The 19,758-nt window shown below is 42.9% G+C and overlaps 1 protein-coding gene across 12 annotated transcripts in view; it reads right to left on the bottom strand.

Moving 5' to 3' along the window:
• Positions 1-730: 730 nt before the first annotated feature.
• casz1 (castor zinc finger 1) overlaps positions 731-19,758 on the bottom strand; it is a 180,634-nt gene continuing 161,606 nt past the window's right edge. For 9 of the 12 annotated variants that reach the window (XM_078950757.1, XM_078950758.1, XM_078950759.1 and 6 more), the window contains 14 exons: positions 18,847-19,011; positions 17,262-17,434; positions 15,476-16,344; positions 12,272-12,401; positions 11,274-11,337; positions 10,273-10,436; positions 9,725-9,847; positions 9,320-9,640; positions 8,847-9,045; positions 7,981-8,152; positions 6,303-6,451; positions 5,656-5,890; positions 4,635-4,991; positions 731-3,934 (listed from right to left, as the gene is read on the bottom strand). In XM_078950757.1, the coding sequence (XP_078806883.1) occupies positions 2,661-3,934; positions 4,635-4,991; positions 5,656-5,890; positions 6,303-6,451; positions 7,981-8,152; positions 8,847-9,045; positions 9,320-9,640; positions 9,725-9,847; positions 10,273-10,436; positions 11,274-11,337; positions 12,272-12,401; positions 15,476-16,344; positions 17,262-17,434; positions 18,847-19,011 (4,395 nt within the window). In that variant the 3' untranslated portion in view covers positions 731-2,660. The remainder of the gene's footprint in view (positions 3,935-4,634; positions 4,992-5,655; positions 5,891-6,302; positions 6,452-7,980; positions 8,153-8,846; positions 9,046-9,319; positions 9,641-9,724; positions 9,848-10,272; positions 10,437-11,273; positions 11,338-12,271; positions 12,402-15,475; positions 16,345-17,261; positions 17,435-18,846; positions 19,012-19,758) is intronic. The other 3 variants (XM_078950760.1, XM_011476957.4, XM_011476958.4) reach the window with 1 other exon arrangement.

The raw sequence follows: 19,758 nt of genomic DNA, 5'->3' as shown, positions 1-19,758 counted from the left end.
GCTTGAAGGATGGGGAGTGAACCCCAAAAAACACATTCTGTTGATTCCACAACCTTCAGTAACTCGGACAGCTTTCAATGTTTTCATATTCTGGGCTTTACAAAGTTGTTCAGGGACTACAGCAGGAAAGAGTCACTCGAAGTGATGAGGTTGATATATAAAGACATATAGGTCCAAAGATACTCACTTCAGGAGTTTCACTGACTGAAAAATGAGAAAAGAGTCCCAAATATCTTTCTGAGGCTGGACCCCTTGTCAAGTACTACATGTTCATGTTTCGGTATGTTATTCAGTCTTTCTTTATTTTCAGCTTTATACAGATGCTGCTACGTCACACGCTGACAGTAACACACACAAACACACTGAATTCAAGTGCACCGCCTCTCCTGACCCGACAGTTATCTCTGCTAATGACGAGGAAAACGAAAGAAGTCGTTTTCTCTCCTGTGGAGACAGAAGCTCCAAGACAAAAAAAAAAAGCAGCTGATGAGCCGGGACGAAGACAGAAAGAATAATGCAAATGTCAGTTAATAAAACAGGTCTGTAACTAAACCCGAAACATCTGTGGTTGAATTCAGATCAGTGTTTTGTTTGAGCTTCAAGAAAGGAATTGGAAAAATCCTCAGAAGCAGATGTTTGCCCCTCTTGTCATGGACAACATTTGGCGTCATACAAAAGAAAGAGAAAAAAAATAAATCTCATGCACACCCACCAAAATATTATGAGGCTATTTGAATTTAAAACTTTTTTTATTATTCATTTTTGCCTTTTAAGGGTTTTCTTTTTAAAGGAAGCGGTTCATCAAAGAGCATTTTGTTCATATATATTTTTACAAAGGAAAATACTGTACAGCCATTTTTTTCCCTCAAAACAATATCTGGAGGAATATCATCTACACACATTATTATTCCCTATATTACGATCACTTATTTCCAATGCCAAGCTCAGGACATAATAACTGTGTGTCCACTCCTCAGTCTTACATATTTGCTTAACAAAAACCAGAGGGTGGTTTGACAGATTCATAATTTAGCACTACAGTAACCGAGCTAATTACTTCTTTAGAATAATTTCAAAATCACAGCCCATTTTAGTGTTTCTTATTTGGGCGCCTTTTTCTTTCTGGCACACTGCAGTTCCTTTCTTTTTTTTTTTTTTAAAATGTATTTATTTTCATTTCAAACATTCCAATCACAGAGAAAGCAGAATAAAAACCAGTCTTTAAATAAACCACACAACAACAGTTTGTTGTCACACTAGCATCTATTTGTGCATCAAAGCAAAAGTGAACTAAAACATCTTTAAAGCAAATTCCCTGTTAAAAGATATATATCGTTCTTTTTGTTTTTTTTAATTTGTTTTGAAGGTAAAAATGAACCTAAAAAGTGCAAAAACACCCTAAAATGTTCTCATTGGAAGGTCACATAAATATTAAATAAAAACTGTTACAACAGGAGCTCAACCACAACCATAGTGAATGGAAAACCAAATGTCATTTTTTGGACTGTACATTTTCAACATAAAACACACTCCCTGATGCGTCCCTTTGTCGTTCGATCAACTGCATCAGTCCCCCCCTCCCCATAAAACCCGCACGACTCATGAATCCGGGGCCTTGCCTGCGCAAAGTAATGCGTCTGCCTAAGAACACAACTAAACAGCTTTTCGATGCAAATGGTAACAAAAAAAATGTTTTTCTGTCTTTTGAGAATAGTCACAAGTTTTTTATCATCACTGTATTCCCCCGTGGTCAGCTCATGTGAAAGTGCACTATCCACACACAAACTGGATTTCTCCACACAGGGAAAGGACGAGGGCTAAGCTTGGAGGTGGTGCTACAGCTGAACATTTTTTGGAGAATGTCAGAGAGAACAGTTGAGGCTGGCAGCTTGCTGGACGCCTAAGTGCAGCTGAGACTGACCAAAGAGTTACTGGTCAATTCCATGTGTTAACTAAAAACAAAAACAACCCAGAGACAGGAACAGATCAAATGTAAAGTTCTCATCTCAGTGTCTAACAATAATATTAATAATAAAAAAAACAATAATTTTAATAATAATAACAAAGAAATAAATGAGTAAATGGTTTGAAACACATCCTGTTTCCATTAGTGATTCATGCCCCTTTTTCTTTGTATCCTGCATTTTCTGTCACCTGTGCCAGTAATTTCCTTTTGTACACCGTTGTTCACACACACACACATTCACACACACTCTCACACTTACACATAGTTATATAGAGAGATTTCTTTTCGTTTTTCTAATGTGTTTTTTTCCACACAGAAAAGTGAAAAAAATAATAAAAATAAATTAAAGTCAAACATGCACACACTCAAAAAGACTGATGTGTAGTAAAATGCTTTACATTGCTGCCCCACATGTAAAACAGGGCCTAACTCTGTGTCTGTTCATATTTTTTTAATGCATAATTGAATTAATAATGTTGGTCATCTTGTAAACATCAAGATAAATCATTTCGGGCCGTCATTTTCTCCATGCTGCTGTTTTCTTTTTTTTTCTTTTTTGTTGTTGTTGTTGTCTTAAGTCTTTAGACATGATGAAGGAGGCCACTCTCATGTTGTTTATTCATAGTACACAGGATTGTTCTACAGTTCATACAGTCTCTGTTGGGTTTGCTTTTTTTTTTGTTTAGTTTTTTTTCTAAGGGCCGGCGCCTTGCTTTACTGATTGGGAAGTATCAGTGTGGTTAACGGAAGCAACAAAACTCTCGTCGTTGTCCTTCTCACCATCAGGATCTGCCACTGAATCATCATTTGAGTCAGTGTTGAGTTCATCCTCTGCCTCCTCGTCCTCCTCGTCCTCCTCTTCATCCTCTTCTTCTGCGTGCACCTCCTCCTCCAGCGACATGTCGTCTTCAGCCTCTCCGGACGTTCCGGTGGTGTCGTCCTGAGCTGTCGGCAGACCCAGCGAGAGTGCGGGATTGTGACCCGACCGTGCAGCGCAGTGCTGCATCTTCTTGCTGAGGTCCAGCGAGTCGCTAAGACCCAGACCGGCGGCGTTCTTCAGGAAGAACAGGGAGGTGTTGGTGTCAGTGCTCAGGTTGAGGGAGCTGTCCAAGCTGATGGAAGACGGCGGGTAGGAGTGGTTATAGTCAGAGCTGATGCCACCTGGCTGGTAGAGCAAAGATGGAGCGTTGCTGTTGATGTTGTGTGATAAACCATGGATGCCGCCAGGTGAGGAAGTAGAAAGGCCCATGGAGGAAGGAGGGATGACCAGTGCACTTCCTGCATGATGGTGCACGCTTTCCTGTTTTGGTGACACGGATGGCAGCTCGCCCCTCTCCTGCTTCTCATGCTTTCTCTTGTGGGAGTCCATCTGGGACATTCCCACCACCGTGTGCTTACACTCGGGGAAGGTGCAGTGAAAGTGTGAACACTTGAGCTTATATTTGCAGTCAGGAACCTCACAGTCAGCACTGGAGCTGAACTGGCAGAAGCCAGCAGCACTGATCACATCTTGCTTGCCGTGGTGCTTGCGGTGCGCCGTCACCTTGGTGCTGTCGGTGCAGCGGAAGCCGCAGCGCAGACAATGGAAGTGAGTGCTGTTGCCGGAAAACTGGCAGTCGGGGAAGTTGCAGCTGAGCGAGGATTTGAAGCGCTTGAAGTCATCGAGGACCAGGTTGTCCACGCGGTCGTGGTGCTGTGCGTGCTTGTACATGTGGGTGCGGCCGCAGAACTTGTAGCCACAGTTCTCTCGAGTGCAGTGGTAGTGGGTCACCTTCAGAGAAAACTGGCAGGTGGAGTCCTTGCAGTTCTCGTACAGGTCATAGCGCCGGAAGCCTTCCAGCATCATCCCCTCATCCAGCATCTTGCGGGAAGATGCAGTCTTACGGCGTTTGCCGTAAGGTGACATGTCCTCAATGATCCAGAAGCGTTTCTTTGCACCGGTGGCTGTAGGAATGGATATGGTGTTGCCTAAAACGAAAAGAGAATAATTAAGTTGGTTTACAAAGTTCAATTTAAAGAATAGAAACAAGTGAATGTGACAGGGACAAATGTCTAATGTTACTCAGCCAGAAGTTTTTCACAGCTGAGTTAGCCCAGACTGCTGTTATGTTCCTTTAATTCCTAGTTCTTAGAATGATTAAAGGACGAGAAAAGCATGACACTTTTACAGGGTGTCTCCAGCCTCCCAACAGAGACAGGGCTGTGAGTCTAAACCAAGCCTCTTATCTCACTGTTGTTTTATGAGGGGCACCCACCTTTTGCAACACCCTGGGGTCATTGCTAATGATGTGATCCCTGTTCTGGAAGACAGGAAGCAGCGGGCCTCGATAAAACCTGAGGCGTGATTAAAATAAAGAGCTGCTCATGCCGCCTGCTTAATAGAAACTAAACAAGGCCCCGGCTTCATGGAGCTGGAGCCAAATTTACTGCTCTGGTAATAACAAAAACGATGGCACACTTAGTGGTCTAATTGGGGCAGTTATAGTTATTTTGTTCTAAGTGAAATTGTCCTTAATTCTCACATAACTTTTCTCTTCTTTACCATGCTTTTTGTCATCTTTCCATTTAGAAAAAAGGCAGAGAGAAGCTTGATCACAGTGAAATGCAGAACAGGACTCAGTAATTGAGACTGGCAGCTGCAGTGTTGGTTTGCGCCGGGGATAAGTACCTGCAGCATCCTGCACTATTGGGACGTCATTTTTAACTGGAGACGGAGTGGCAATGATGGGGCTGAAAGCTGGTGTGTTGGTTGGCATGACAACACTCCGAGTGGCTCCCAGAGAGGCGCTGAGCAGAGAGTATGACAGACAGGATGGAGAGAGGAGGTATGGGAGTGAGGGGAGAGAAGGTCGGAGAAGAGCGGGAGACAGGGATGGAGCCTGGGACTGGAAGCCAGGCTGAGGAGCGGAGCAAGGAAGTGGTGGTGGCGGAGGAGGTGGTGGAGGAGGGGAAGAAGGTGCATTTTGGGGAGCACTAGAGTCAGCAGGGGTGGTAGGAGCAGAAGTGGTGGCAGGGTAGCCTTGTCCTGGAGAGATAGGTTGACCAAAAGGGGGTGTAGGACAGGCGAGAAGGAAAAAAGAAATCACACAAAAACAGGGGCCACATCACACACGCACACACAAACACACACAAACACACACAAGGGATGGGAGGTAAAAAGGGAAAGATAAAAGATAAGAGAATGATACAAATGAGGCCCATTCAAGACAAGTAACCCAAACACCAGCCAAAACAATAACGATGAGAGCCGTGGATATTATCAGCACATGTGAGGAAATGTGAAAATCACAGGCAGATTTAGATTTAGCAAAAATACAGAGGAAGCTGTTTAGGTAGAAACTGGATTTGTCTATATCTTTTTACTGCTACCACACCTGAACCAGCGTTAAAAGTTTTTAAAGACAAAATCTGGATAGATTAAACTCAAAAATGTACCACACTACCCTGTCCTATAGAATGCTGGTTTTATGACAAGGAAAGGGCAAACAGAATCAGAGTAAAGTGAAAAACACTGTTAGCTGCAAGTCTAACTATCAAATCATAAAACAAATGAATGAAGGATGGGTGATGCAACAAGTAGCTGACTTTCTGGGTGAAGAACATCGGTGTGGGCTGGGCGAATCCATCCTGAATCTTAGCGTTGAACATCGTCAGACAAAACCGTTTTTACAGCAGGTTCTTGTTCTCACCTGCTGGAGAGCTGTCGTTGCCTACAGGTGTGCTGGTGCAGCTTCGGTCCTGATTGGAGGACTCAGAGGAGAGGCCCAAGGGGCTGCCTCCTCCTCCCACATAGTCCATGTATTCGTCGGTTTCATCCAGTGCAGCAGAGGAGAGGCAGGAGGTGATACCCGTATGGGCGGCTGCGGGCCCAGACCCATAGCTGGATGCATGCATCTCATCACCCCTCTGACTCAGTGGCATGACCTGGAAAATCAAAACAATTTTAGTGTAAATGTTAAGTACATTGAAAACATGAACATCAAATCCTTGAAAAATGGAAGTGTGATGGCTCAGAGATACCAAAACACATTAGAACTACAAAAACTGCATGTTTAAAACCCCACGGTGACGGTACACAGAAAATGACAGCAAGAGTGTAGCAAGGAATTTGTCATTGACTGTTATTGCAGGATATGAGTAGCACTTTCTTTTTTGCAGAAGAACATTGCATGAGCAGATGCTTTACCTGAGTCTGACTCATAGAGCAGGAAATAGAATAAAAAGTTTTTACTCATTGAGCCATGGTAAAATAAAAAACATGTTACGCAGCGCCTGAAAATTTCACTTTTTTTTGGGGGGGGGGGGGGGTGTTTTAGTGGTTGATGCCTACAGTTACCTGGGATGGGACTCTGTCAAAGTTCTTTCCCAACATCCGCCTCATGTGTTTGCGTGCGTGCGAGGTCATCTGGTGCTTCAGCAAGAAGGAGAACTGGCAACCGTCTCGGATGCAGTGGAAGTGGCTGTTGACTTGGTTGTACTTGCAACCTGCCAGAAAAAAAAGAAAACAGTCCCAGCTGTAACCTCTCCATCCGTAGGTTCATTTGTGTTCGGCAGCCGAAGCCAGCTAAAGCGCCGAAGGCAACATTATCGGCATGAGGGTGTTGTGATTAGATCAAACCCAAAGTGAAGTATTTTTCTTGCTTTATTTATTTTTTAATTTCATGATATAGCTGTGACAAAAGAGGGATCGGGTTCCAAAGTGTTTCCGAGTGTACATGTAGGAGGAATATTAGATCACAAGTGTCATACTGAGCAAGTCAAGGCTTCTGTGCACTAAACCTGTGGAGCTCTTTTATTACTCTGACATGCTTTATTCAATTAGGAATTTACATAAATAAATTCTCATTTTCTGTGGGCCAATAACACACACACCCCTGCAAACCAAAGTAAATATATAATTATTAGCATATTAAATTCATTTCTCAAAGTATCTCCATTGTCGTTTCTCCTTTTTGTTCAGCATTGTTCTGTTCTCTGCTTCGTAGTCTTTAGTCCTTTTTCCTTGTTTTAAACGCTCGCGCTTCTAATTGCTTTATGATTTCAAATTAAATGATTGTTCCGTTTTGTGCCTGTTAATCAAATAGTGTTATATAAAGCAGGCAGAAATAATTGAAAGAGCAACATGCTGGGCAGGTGCTAGCATGTCAGTAACCATGACACCCGCTTTAAGAGAGAAACATGTCTGTGTCATCAAATAGCTTTTGCACACACAGTGTTTTAGACACGCAAAGTTGAGCAAATAACAGTAACCTCCGGGACACTGAGGCCCTTTTGTGAGACAGACACCAGGTAACATCATCAGCGGTGTTCAGTGTAATGTTGCTGCCATGGATACTGGCAACCCATCAATTCTTTATGACTGCAGCTCTGGTGATGGTAATCCCCCCCACCCTCCCTTAGCCTGAACAATACAGTTGGCAGATCAGGCTGGGGACAAAAAACAGCTGTTTAGGGCCTGGTTTTGTTTGCTTTGTTTCTACCTTCTGAAAAGCTTGTGTAGCCGCCTGAAAAAAACAGATCACTTTAATTCATTTCTGTGTGATGGCAGCGGTGGTGGTGCGGCGCAGCTTCAGAAGACAAACAGGCTAAACCAGACAAGCCAGATAATTAACAAACACAAACCTAATTGCTCATCTCTGACAGGGGCAAAAGAAAAAGGAAAACAACCTGGATGTGACTCTTTGACATTATTGCTTGTGTAGTAGTGCAGGCAAGACATCCTATGGGACTTGAGGTGGCATTGTGAACATGCAAAAAACGCAACAAAAACTGTGAGGCAGTCTTGTTTCGTGCCTCTTAAACCCCTCACAAAGCCCTGCGCTGTGTTTGCCAACACAGGTCTCTCTCCCTTTGTAAACACAGAATATCCTCTTGCAACAGCTCGTACAAATCAATCCATATCTCTCTGAGTGTAACACCTTTAATCCCCACATCTCTCTTGGTAAAATCTCCTCAAAAGCTGTTCACGTTGACATGAAGATTTTCACAAAGTTGAAAAGGTTTGCTACTCTTACCTAGCCTCCCACACTCCTCTCTTTTGGTGAAATATTTGAAGCCGTTGGCGGCGCGGCGCTCTGCCTTCTCGTGCTTCTTGATGTGCCACGGCAGCTTGGTGGTGATGTTGGTGACGAAAAAGCAGCCGGGTCGCAGGCAGTGATAGTGTCCCCTCATTCTGAACTCGCACTGCTGCAGAGACACAAAGATTTCCAGAACGGCCATCAGTCTTGTGTGTAAGGTAAAAGTTTCGACAAAAGCATCCCGTGTTATGGGTAGAACAACTTTTCACAGCATCCGACACACAACCCTTCTCTCTTACATGTCTGTACGCCACCATCTGTTTGTGAGGCCCCCGATCCCAGAGGACCCGGCCAAATAAGATCTGCTCCATTCAGGAGATGGAGACTGAGGGGAGGAGGAAGGGCAGCGGAGGGATGGGTAGGGACTTTGTTGAGAGGGGTGATTTTCGACACATTAATGAATTCATTTAAACGGTTTTCCAAATACGGGCTCATGAGAGCTGGCAGCGGCTGCCATTTAGGTTTCATTTGTGAAGCATTCCCCTGATTTTTGCCCTATTCCAGACAGCCTTGTTTACTGAGCAAGTGACAATGATTTATTGGGTAATATCAACTAAATTGGCCTTTTCTGAGAGGAGAATGCGGCAGTCAAAATGACATCATTGACATATAAACAGGCATTACTGAGGTGAGTCGACTGTCTTTCTCAGCCGAGATGGAAGACGGGGTACAGTGGCTGTGAAAGCCTCGAGTCAAATAACTTCAAATACTGGTCTAATAGATAGCATACTTCATCCTTAGAAACCTCCAGGAGGTGACAGTCGGTTATTCAGCTCTAAGCTGAGTTATCAAACTTCACTCACCTGGTTGGGACAGAGACACTGAAGAGAGTAGTAGGAAAACTGGTCGCGGACGTTCACCAGGCTGTTGTTGGGGTTGATGTGGTCCAAGCAGTGCGACTCGGCCTTTCCAGACGTCTTACATACATACTTGCAGTTCCCGAACAAGCAGTGGAAGTGGAACTTGTTGGAGTACTTGCAATCAGTAGCCAAACAGGGATCACTGGAGGGACAGACCACAGGAGATATTATTTAATTTTCTTCTCGGGAAAAAGGGGGTATTTCTATTGATATGAAATCCTAGTAAACTATCACTGTATTATTTTCTGTACTTCACGTATATCTGTACTTCTGAGTTCTTTATAATGCCAGTGCAAATGTATAAAACAAGTGCTACGGCCTTTTTGCCTCTTTTTGCATTGTACTTAATTTTCCTTTGTTTCTACTCAAATCAAGCAACATTTTTGAGTAGTTAAACAATGCAAACATGTCCTTACTTTTCCTGGAACTGCAGAAAACCTGGTTTGACTTGTGGTTTCGAATTTTCCAGGGAGGTAGTTGCCAGGGGAGAATTTGCCGGCAGGTTGGGCATGGAGGCAGACATCTGAGGGATGCTACCAGTCAGCTGCTTCCAGGCCAGGAGGGAGGGAGGGGGAGAGCTATAGCCTCCAGAGGATGGGAGATGGGTAACATCCATGGAGGGATTGTTGGCCATAGAGACTGGGGCAACAGGCTGCAGAGGCGCCTCCCCACTGTACTCCTTGTCGTCAGTGAACGGAGGCTCTGACTTCACCTTCATGGTGGCTCGCAGGTGGAAGCTAAATGTAAAGGTAGAAGTTTTTTTATCCACCTTTTAATATAAAAAAATGTAGTTTCTAAACACTGACTAATGTGAGACTCACTTAGCATGTTTGATGGCACCATCCACAGTGCTGAAGAGTGCACCACAGTCCTCAATCAGGCAGTGAAAGTGCACCTTCTTAAGAAAGTCACAGCGAGCTTCACAGAAGTCGTCTGTGTCGAACCTTTAAAAAGAAATGAAGCAAATTTGAATGATTTCTTGTATAAATGCCAAACAAAAGACAAACTGGTTTAGCTTCTTGTCTAAAAGAAAGAGACATGCCACATTCTTATGTCAATGAAGATTTTCCTTTATTAAGGTGACGTTATGGTAGACTTTATTTATGATATTTGGACTTAGTTAGTGTCAAAACATTTTAAGAAAGAAGACTTTAACTCCAATTGAAGCACCACTCAGATAGATGAAGTTTGGATGAGTGGGGAAACGTTTAAAAATAAGTCCAGATTCCATGCCTCAACTCCAAGTCATGCCCCATTCTTGCACAAATGCATTCCTTCCTTTTCAGGTAGTTTCAGTATGTTCTATATGTGAAAATGTCCTAAAAATAACAGGATCTGACAAGTTCAGTGTTGAAATGTTTTTCTTTACCTGCGGAGGTATGTCCTCCATATCTCTGTTGGTTTTTCAGGCTGGGGCCTCTTCAGCACTCTGTTTAGATACTGGGCTGCCTCAGAGGTGTCGTTGCCCTGACCCCCCTCCAGCTCAGACTTCAGGTTCATGGCACTGAAGAGGGCAGGGTTCGTCTGTGACATCTTCAAAGAAAAGAAAAGAAAAAAAAGAGGCATCAGTCACTAGATTAGCAGGACGTTTGTACAAGCGAGAGCCTGAATGTGTTAAACTAAAGTTTGGTGAACGAAAAGCGGCAGAGCAATCAACACCCATATTTTTCCTTTAATTTAAACTTTATTTATTTAGCATCCTCTAAAGCTTTTCAAGAGATACAGCTTGAAAACAAAGTCCAAAAGTTAGCAGGACAGCCGCGATCCAAAAGTTAAACTGTCCCAAGTGAAGGTTTATGTAGCCAATTTTTTCTTGTGGAGAGGATGGACACAATAAAAAAGGGAGACTTGCTCTCCCTTTACATCATCAATGTAATGGAAACCACCCGGCGCATTTGTATCAATCAGATAAGACATATGGCTTAGACAATGTCCATTTTAATTTTCACCAAAACAGAGACGGATTTAAATTTCCATACGCTAACATCCAGGCTGGTTAAAAAATGAGGCCAGAGCCTTCTTGTTTTTCCTCCTCTGACTTTTTAATCAAATAATTTATAAACTCTATAAATAAATGTAGAGCGAGGCGGGGAAGAAAAAGTATAAAGGGGGAGAAAAAAATGGATGGCGAGTTCAGAACAGCTCATCAAAAAACAAACATCTCTATATATCTGGCATGGCACACAGCTCCTGCTTCATTATATTAATTTGTGAGTGGTGCAGTGAAAATTACACCGTATGAAAAATGGTTGGAAAATTTAAATGATACAAACTCATCTTATTAGCAGTGAAACATTAAAAAACAAACAGGCCCCTCCGTGTCCCGCTAATTTGTCTTAGGATGAAAGGCGTTTGATGGATGGATCTTACCTTATTCATAAGCGAGGATAAAAGAGATGTATTCCCTGGTACAGGGTGTCCGTTTGATTCATTACTGGAACAAGGAAAATGAACAATGTTTAGTCAAGATTTGCATGAGAACAGTAAATATTTCTATTTATCACGGAAGGTGTGCACATATAATGAAGAAGAAAAATGCTGTCTTCTTAAGAAGTAAGGTTTACGGCACTATGAAGGGAAGATTGGTGTTGAAGGGTTATGCAAACAACCTTCTCGTGCTAAAATTGAGAAATATGATGAAGATTCCAACTGCAAACAGATAAGTCAGAGGGGACATATTTTTGATAAACATTAATATAATTTAAACCCGCGCTCAGCATTGTATGCCCTGAAGTTGATACCTGCCCCCACCCTGCTGGCCCCTTTTTGACCCACCCTTACTGGCTGAACACTTTTTCCAAAATGGTGGCCTTTCTGGTAGTTGTATCACCATGGCAACCTTTCTATTTTTTTGGTTGCCTGGGATCGACGAACATGTCTATAAAATTTTCCGAAAAATCTGCCAAATTTTTGGATTACCTTGGTTTTTTCATTAGTCACTCACATCATTTTGTCCAGCTCAAGCCAACGGTTCATTTATTACATTTTCACACTGTAATATGCGAAAAACAGGAAAATGCCACCATTGCAAGCTCGCCACACGAACACTGATAAAAACTTTATAACCAACATATTTAAGCGGGGGGGAGGGTGTGTTGTTTATCATGCCCAAAATTTATTTTCCTCAGTTACTAAGTACATGCAAATTTTGGTAAATCTTTGAGTTTGTGGCGGCATTATCACTCAAACATGCAGTTAGAAGGAAGAATTGTGAAAACAATTTGGTCCTTGCAGTCCAGGACTGCTGCAGGCCATAATAAGTAAAACCGCAAAGGGGACAATGATTTAAACAATATTACTATGTTTTTTTTAAATATTAGATGATTGAATTAAAATAAACATCAAAAAGGGCCTTAGTGTCTGTGTACCTGTGGTCTTTCTTGCTCAAGTCCAGGCTGTACTCCTGTGAGTCTTGGGAAGCTCCAGAGTTGACTTCCACCGGTTCCTGCTTCACTTGGACCAGATTAAACTGGCTGGCTGAAGTCGGCTGCCCGTTCCCTGAGGATCACGACAGAGCGGTGGAGTTGAGACAACAAAGTTATTGTTGGTCAGCATTATTACCATATGATGAGATCCAATCTGACTTCTGTCCTGGACTGAAAAGAATACTCCGAGTGATAATTATTGCAAAATTATGTCAGGCCGTCAAGCCTTTTAAATGGTGATTGAGAGGCGGGAGATATGAGGGAAAAAGACTCCTTTTTCTGCAGCACTTGTCACAAGTCATTTGCCAGGCTGCCTCTTAACTGGTCATTAAGTGAGATGCTAATGCTGAGGGAAAGTGGCAGTCTCAGATTGACCGACCCCCCTCCCTTCCCACCTTCTCAAGCTCCTTGTTGGCCTGACAACAGACGGCAGCCAATGCCACTGAGCGCGCCCACAAGGAAAACGGGGCTGCTATGTCGGTCAGATTGGAGCTGACAGCCAATCAGATCAGTTCAAATAGCGTGACCTCTCGATCACAGTCTCCTCCAAATAGGTATTCTGTGAGCGCGGACAGGAGGGCTGAACTCAAATAAATAAACAGCAGGGGGGATGACCTGAGGTAAAAATGCTGACAGGAAGGTGAATTCTGCTTTCTTAATCCCAAGGGGTTGAAATATTAATTTGACCCGAGGCTACACGGAGAAAGCTGAGCTTGTAGCTGACAGTAAGTGGTGGTTTCTCTTAAAAATATATGTGAATAGGAGGAGTGACGGGTGGGTGCAGCCTCTGTGACACTAAAATCAGAGAGCACATACAGCCAGTATTGGTTTGGCGAGAAATCTGTCGTTTAAGAATTACACTCTGGTGTTAAAAGGCAAAGCTGCGGGAAACCAAAAGTCTGCCCTCATCCTGGAGAGGATTTGCCTTTTTTCTTACAAAAAAAAAAGATCAAATAAAGGGGGAGACTAAGCACCCCCCCCCGCGCTACAATATGACCCAGAGACATATCAGGCAAAACAGAAGTAGAAAAGCCACTCTCAGGCCCTGTCAGCGGAGAGCTGGGAGATGAGGAAGTGTCAGTGTCACTTCACTCTGACAGTGGCCGAGGTTGGGGGGAGTTGGGGGGAGGGGGGACAAAGAAAAAAACCAGCAGTCAAACAATTTTGCATCTCACTGAATGTTTACCGGCTAACCCCCCCCCCCCCTTCAACTTGATCAGAATATATCCCAAATTAACAAGTCAGAAAAACCCTTCATTGTCACTGAGAATTAAATCACCACACAGACAAAATGAGAGCACATCACACGGAGAGCACCCACTCACTGCATGATCCCCACATGATCACCAGACTAAGTCAAATATCACTTGACTAAATCAGAGGATAATTTGACTGTTGATGACTGTCTGTAGATTATTGTGGGGAAAAAATAGTATCTCACTCTGATTCACTTCATGAAATTATTATTATTTTTTTTTTTGGGAACCTATTTTCTAAGAAGGCAAAGGAAATGAGTTTGACTCAAAGCTGCTAACTTTCTGGAAATTATCCAGGAAAAATATAGCAGCGTGTAATTACTCCAGATAAGATCATTTGTGCTGAATGCCTAATTAGTAAACCCTTAAGCCTGCATCTCGGGGTAAAACATTAAGGGGTCTGAAAATTAGAAAAAAGAGGCAAAGTTTCACAACCCGCTAAGGTATAGAGAGTAAAGGGAGAATAGCCGCAAACGCAGTGACTTTTTCTCACACCTATTTGATAGAGAAGCAGTAACCACTTCCTTCACATTTTTGGCCTAAATGTCCTGTTCACACATTTATTGAAGCAAATATGAGAAACAAAACCACATCTACCATCATCCTGTAAGCGCTATGACAAAAACACACACAAGAATCAATAAGGGCAGTTTATTTCAGAAGTTTTTTTTTTCTTTTCTCTGCAGAGATCTAAGCTGTAGCTGATCAAAAATGAGGGGCGGTATAAAGACACCATCTGTGGAGGCGCCACCCTTAGCGGGGGCTTCTCCAGTACCTGCTGGAAGCCCAGAGGTGGAGCTCAGCCTGACAGCCTGGGCTCAGCTCGGCTCCCTGGAGCAGCTGCCCCAGCTCTCTCCGCGGGCCCGTCCTGCTCCAGGAGCACCACCCGGAATTGCAATCCTTCTCACTTCAAACATCCGGAGCAATTGCATTAAGAATCACACTCCACCTGCTCAAACTATGAACTTCTACTAACCGGAAATCCAATGGAGTGCATGAAAAAAAACTAAATATGAAATTCCTTTTCTGAGCATGGGAGTAAAACATTAATCAAATAAAAAAAATAATTAAAACAATTCTAAAATTCAGATATTTTTTACCAAACAAAAACTGGCATGATATCATCGCAATAAAAAAAAAATGTCTAAAAATCTCTTTGTTGATGCATAACAGTGCATGAAACTGTCTCGTCCCAGTGTCTGGTTCTCCACTCTGGTGCATTGAGCCATAACGGCCTCACTGATTTCTGCCTTTTTTTTTTCTTTTAATCATTTGGCAAAGAGAATAGAAAAATCTTTTTTTTTTTATGTGTTGTTCTTCTTGTAATTTCTCAACCTAATTTTATTCCATCTCCATTTGCCTGAAACAGGCACAGACAGAGATAAGAGGCCAATGATGAGGAAACATGTTCCACACAAGCCCCAAAGGCCCCCAATCTGAACATCATAAGAGACTTTTACAGGGCCTATTCTCCCCTGTCAGCATATTTATCTCCAAATGGATTGTGGGTATCTAACAAACGATCAACACAATAACAGAGGGCCATGCCTCCGGTATCTCCCTTTAAGCCTGAAAGCGCTGGTTCTCCTGCCTTTTCTCTCAGCTGTGGGATGGCTGCAGGGATGACCTCTGAGTGCACTCTTCCTTCCTCCTCTGTCCACACACAGAGCGCTGGAGTGTTGCATACACATGCAGTGGCTTCTCTGAGCATCACACAGCTCAAACTGATATATTCATCATATATTTATGTTTTTATGTGTCATGCTCCATGTAGAATAAAATAAACACTACCATTTAATAAATGCATTTAAAAAGAACAACGACATTAAAAGTGTGATTGTGTTCTTTGACAAAAACATACCCGTTTACGTTTGCTTATAAAATGGTTTACCTGTCTCTTGGTTGCTGGAGGGCTTCAGTGCAGCAGCTGCAAGTCTGGCCATCATGGGTGAAATGAGCCCCTTGCTGGCAGAAATCTTCTCCATGATGGAAGAGGTTGCAAAAGAGGTCGGGGTAGATGCCATGGTTGCATCTCCCCCCACAGTAGAGCAGCCTTGGGTCAGTGAGTCGGTGGGCATAGAGTGGGCCCCGGAGGAGGTGCCTGAAATCAGACTTGCGGCTGGGGGAGTCTGTTGAAGAGGCAGCCGGGGCATTAGGGGGAAGAATGGATTGGAGGCGGCCAAGGCATTGTTGGAAAGAGCGAGGGCCACCGGCACGTTGCTGGGTAAAGTCTGGGACAGCAGGCTGGACATGCGCTGGCCGGTGGTGGGCAGCGAAGACGTTGGCTTAAGGGTGTGGCCAGACATTGAGGAGGAGGAGACAGCGGTAGTGGGCGTGGTCAACAGGTGTGGTACAGTGGTGGACTGCTGGGTTGTGGGGGAGGCACTCAAGCTGGAATTCTTGCTGCTAATGGCTGAAAAATCCATAAGATCATCGTTACTCGATTCTTCTTGCTCATCTTTTGGGGCCAAGAAGGTGGAAGAGAGGCTCATAACGCCAGAAGAGCGAATGTGCCGACGCTCGTGCTTGCGTTTGTGGGAGGTCATCTGGCTGGTGGAGGTAAAAGTGAAACCACAGCCCGATCGAATACAGTGAAAGTGGTTGGTGGCTTTGCTGTACACACAGCCCTCATACTTGCATTCCTCATACTTGTAGAACTTCTTGAAGCCATCCTTGGCATAGGCATCATCCTTGATGTGATAGCTCTTGTGCTTCTCAATGTCACATTTGTTCTTGAAAGTGAACGTACAGCCTGGGCGCCTAAGACAAAAATAAAAAATCAAGAATGAAGTATTAGGTCAGATGCAGTGATATTGGTGTTTGCACTGAGGGGTTTTTAAACAGTTTCAAACAGAGGAAAGCTAACTGGGCTGCTGAGTGATGCAGCAGCACAGTCATCCCTGCAAATTTAGTCAATGTGCAACATTTGTGACACAGACTGGAGTGGCTAAATGAGTCGACAGCTGATATTTTTCACCAACTCCAATTTTTAAAGTCCCATTGCGATCATCTTTAAACTATTTCAAAAGCATTCCAAGTGGTCTTTTTATCATAATCATGCTGTTTTTATCCCAAATCTAAAAAAAAACGGTTGTTTTCTAGGTCATAGTTTCTGCAGGAATTCATTAGAATTCTGAGCTGTGGGATAGACTGTTAGTGCAGGGCGCCCCCCCGTCCCCACATCCCGTCATCTATCTGTTTAGACAATCTCCTACCACCTTACAGTCCCCTCACACCTACGACCTAACATGCAACAAAACTAGTGAGCATTATTGGAGCAATCCAGCCATACAGTTTGGAGCCAGCTCGAACGAGGAAAACAAAGACGTACCTGGATCTATTTGTCTACAAGTGGATGCATCAGAATGAAGCATGGCAGGGAGTTACGGCCCGCACAGTATATTTTCTCTCTCTCTCTATACAATGCATATATATATATATATATATATATATATATGTTCAAACTTTGGTTCTCATAATACTATTTAGTTTTGATCTCACTCAGAGTGACGGAACAGTATACTTCCGTTTATTACCATCCTTCGAAAGGGGAAGTGTGTATATGTCCGTAAGGTTCAAACAATTGCAGAAATAACTTTTTTTTAACTTATAAATGTTTTATGACATAAATGTGGAAACATCTTTTAGTCACTTCCCACACACAAAGTCCATTTCACCTGCAATGGAAGTGTGTCGTCTTCTGTCCATAAAACTGACAGCTGACTGTGCCGCAGTCCTCAGTGGCGCGGAATCTCTGGAAGCCATCGTTGATCAGTTGGGCATTCTTTTTATGGAAGTTCTCATGGGTCATGACATCTGAGGTGCTGGTGTACACTTTGCTGCACCCCACCTGCAAAGCAGAGTGAAAGCATGATAATGGAACATTAGATGACAGCCCACAGCATGCAATAGTTTCAGTTTGCAAGAAAAGTTTGAAAAAAAAAACCTGGCGTCTGAAATTCTGCACTTTAAAGAGAACTGATATACTGTACAAGATATAGCGAAGGGAGCTCATTGTGGTTAAGAAAATGCTAGTGGCCTAGATAGTAGCGTAGAAGGATGTTCTCTCACATTCAAGTTTTAATTTGTGGTAATGCACAGCGAGCTTTACAAGTTTCATGTCAAACCCCTGAATTGGAAACAATTTTGTCATCATTGCGACAACTGGAAAAAACACAGAAAGGAGTGAAAAAGGCAGTGGTCACAGAAGGCTGTTTGAAACTACATTATCTTCCTGGCAAAGCAGCCTTTTAGAAGGTTAAGTTCATACTTGAAGTGAGACTGTGAGGCTGCCACAAACTTACTGTAACTCAAACAAGAAACTACACAGATAGAGGGGGCAGAGGAAAGCACACAGGACCAAGATGACTGTCTTCTGTTTGAAAAGTCTTGGTACTAACAAACCCTGAGAGGCAACAAAGGGGGGAAAAAACGGGTACTGTTTAAAATAAAAGCCACAATTGTATATCATGTGTGGCACTTTTCGCCTTCACAAACTGGGCAACTTCTCCATATTGAGTCAAACAATGAAAAAACATGCCACATTATTTTTTTCCTCCCTTAAATCAAAAGAAGTGATGCCAACTTCTGCAGGTTCACAGAGGGGGACTAATAAAACAAGAGGCTGAAATGCCCTAATAATAATAATAATACTGTTAGAGGAGTATAAAATTATGCATCTTAAGCCGTCCTGTGCTGAGCTGCTGCTGCCCTGCTGGTACAAAAGCCCCGGGAACAATGGCAGGTTGAAAATAAGCAGATGAGAGGAAAAATTAAACAAAACTAAGGGAAACTATGCTCAGCAGGCTGCTTGGTAGTAAAAGATGAAAAATGTGCAGTTTATGTAAACACCTCTGTGGATTTACCCATGCCAATTATGGACTGAGAGAATCAGGGAGTGGGCGGGGAAAGCACCAAAGAACTCGTACGTGGTTGCTCTTTATGAAATAGGTTCAAATGTGTGCATTTTACGACACTCTGACTGAAGATTCGTGTTTGTTTAAACATAAATTGTTTGGAATAAATCTTTATTTGCAATTTCACCGTTTTTGATGAACTTTTATTTGCATAAAATGGCCAAAAAAATTACATTTCATATTCTATATCAGTCAAAGCAAGTTGTTGCTATGCAGTTCTATATCAGAAAAATAATAATTCAGAATTCTTGTGATTGTACACATGTGCGTACCTCTTATATATGTTTGTGGTTTTATTGTAGTTCTGTGTGTAGGAGGGAGAAGAATTGTGGCTCTTGTTGTGTACCTGCATGCAGTGGTAATGGGTACTTTTTCCATTGAGATGGCAGCCATGGTAGTAGACACTGCAGTCATCCAGGGGGCTGAAGCGCATGAAGCCATGCTGCAGGGAGTTGTCCCTCTTCTTGTGCATGTTGTAGTGCCTGATTACATCCTGTTTACTGGTAAACCTCTGCAAAAGGGGAGGGGGGAAAATGTACAGCAACAGGTTGGTGTTTATTTAAACCAGTCACAGAATCAGCAACAAGTCACTTTATCTATGAAGAAGCAGCAGCTGCAACATGCAGGAGCCAGTTGGCAGTTGAGGAGGGATGTGCACCCTGCCCTGGAGAGGACAGGGCGTCTTTAAATAAGACGCATTCAGTAGTTGTGGATTTACACAACATATCTCAAAGTTGCGTCCTTTCCGAAATCGGCACTAAAAGCTCTCAGAGCATAGAGGCTGTAATACGGAACATGAAATATACTCTCCAAACGTTGCTTGTCTTTGTTTTTTTTGTTTTTTTTCCCCTCCAACAAAATGTATTTTTCAAATTAAGATGAATCAATTGACATGCTAGATCACAGTTCTCATGTTTTTGGCTCTGGAAAAATTATGTTCCGTGCAGATGGTTTCCGAGACGTGCACAGGGGAAAACAGAAGACAACAGAAACAAACAAACAAGTCAAGCAAAAAACATTTTCCTTTCAATTCGCAGAGATACGATTCCATTTTTAATTAAAGCATTAACGCTTGCTTTTGGTGCAGGTCTCGCCTGCAATGATGAATGAATATGCTAAGAGACCCGCCTGCTAAATTACAAATAAATAAATAAATAAAACGCTCCCACACCCAAGAGTCATGAAAGGGAATCAGGAAAAAAAAGAAAAAAGAAAAAGTCCCTCCGCAGAGACCTGCAGCAACCAAATCTGCTGTAAT

The sequence above is a fragment of the Oryzias latipes genome, chromosome 7, assembly GCF_053564925.1.
Source record: "Oryzias latipes strain Hd-rR chromosome 7, Olatipes_Hd-rR_3.1".
Classification (NCBI taxonomy): Eukaryota; Metazoa; Chordata; class Actinopteri; order Beloniformes; family Adrianichthyidae; genus Oryzias; species Oryzias latipes.
The sequence above is the reverse complement of the archived record's forward strand: the minus strand, read 5'-3'. Positions and strand labels throughout refer to the sequence as shown.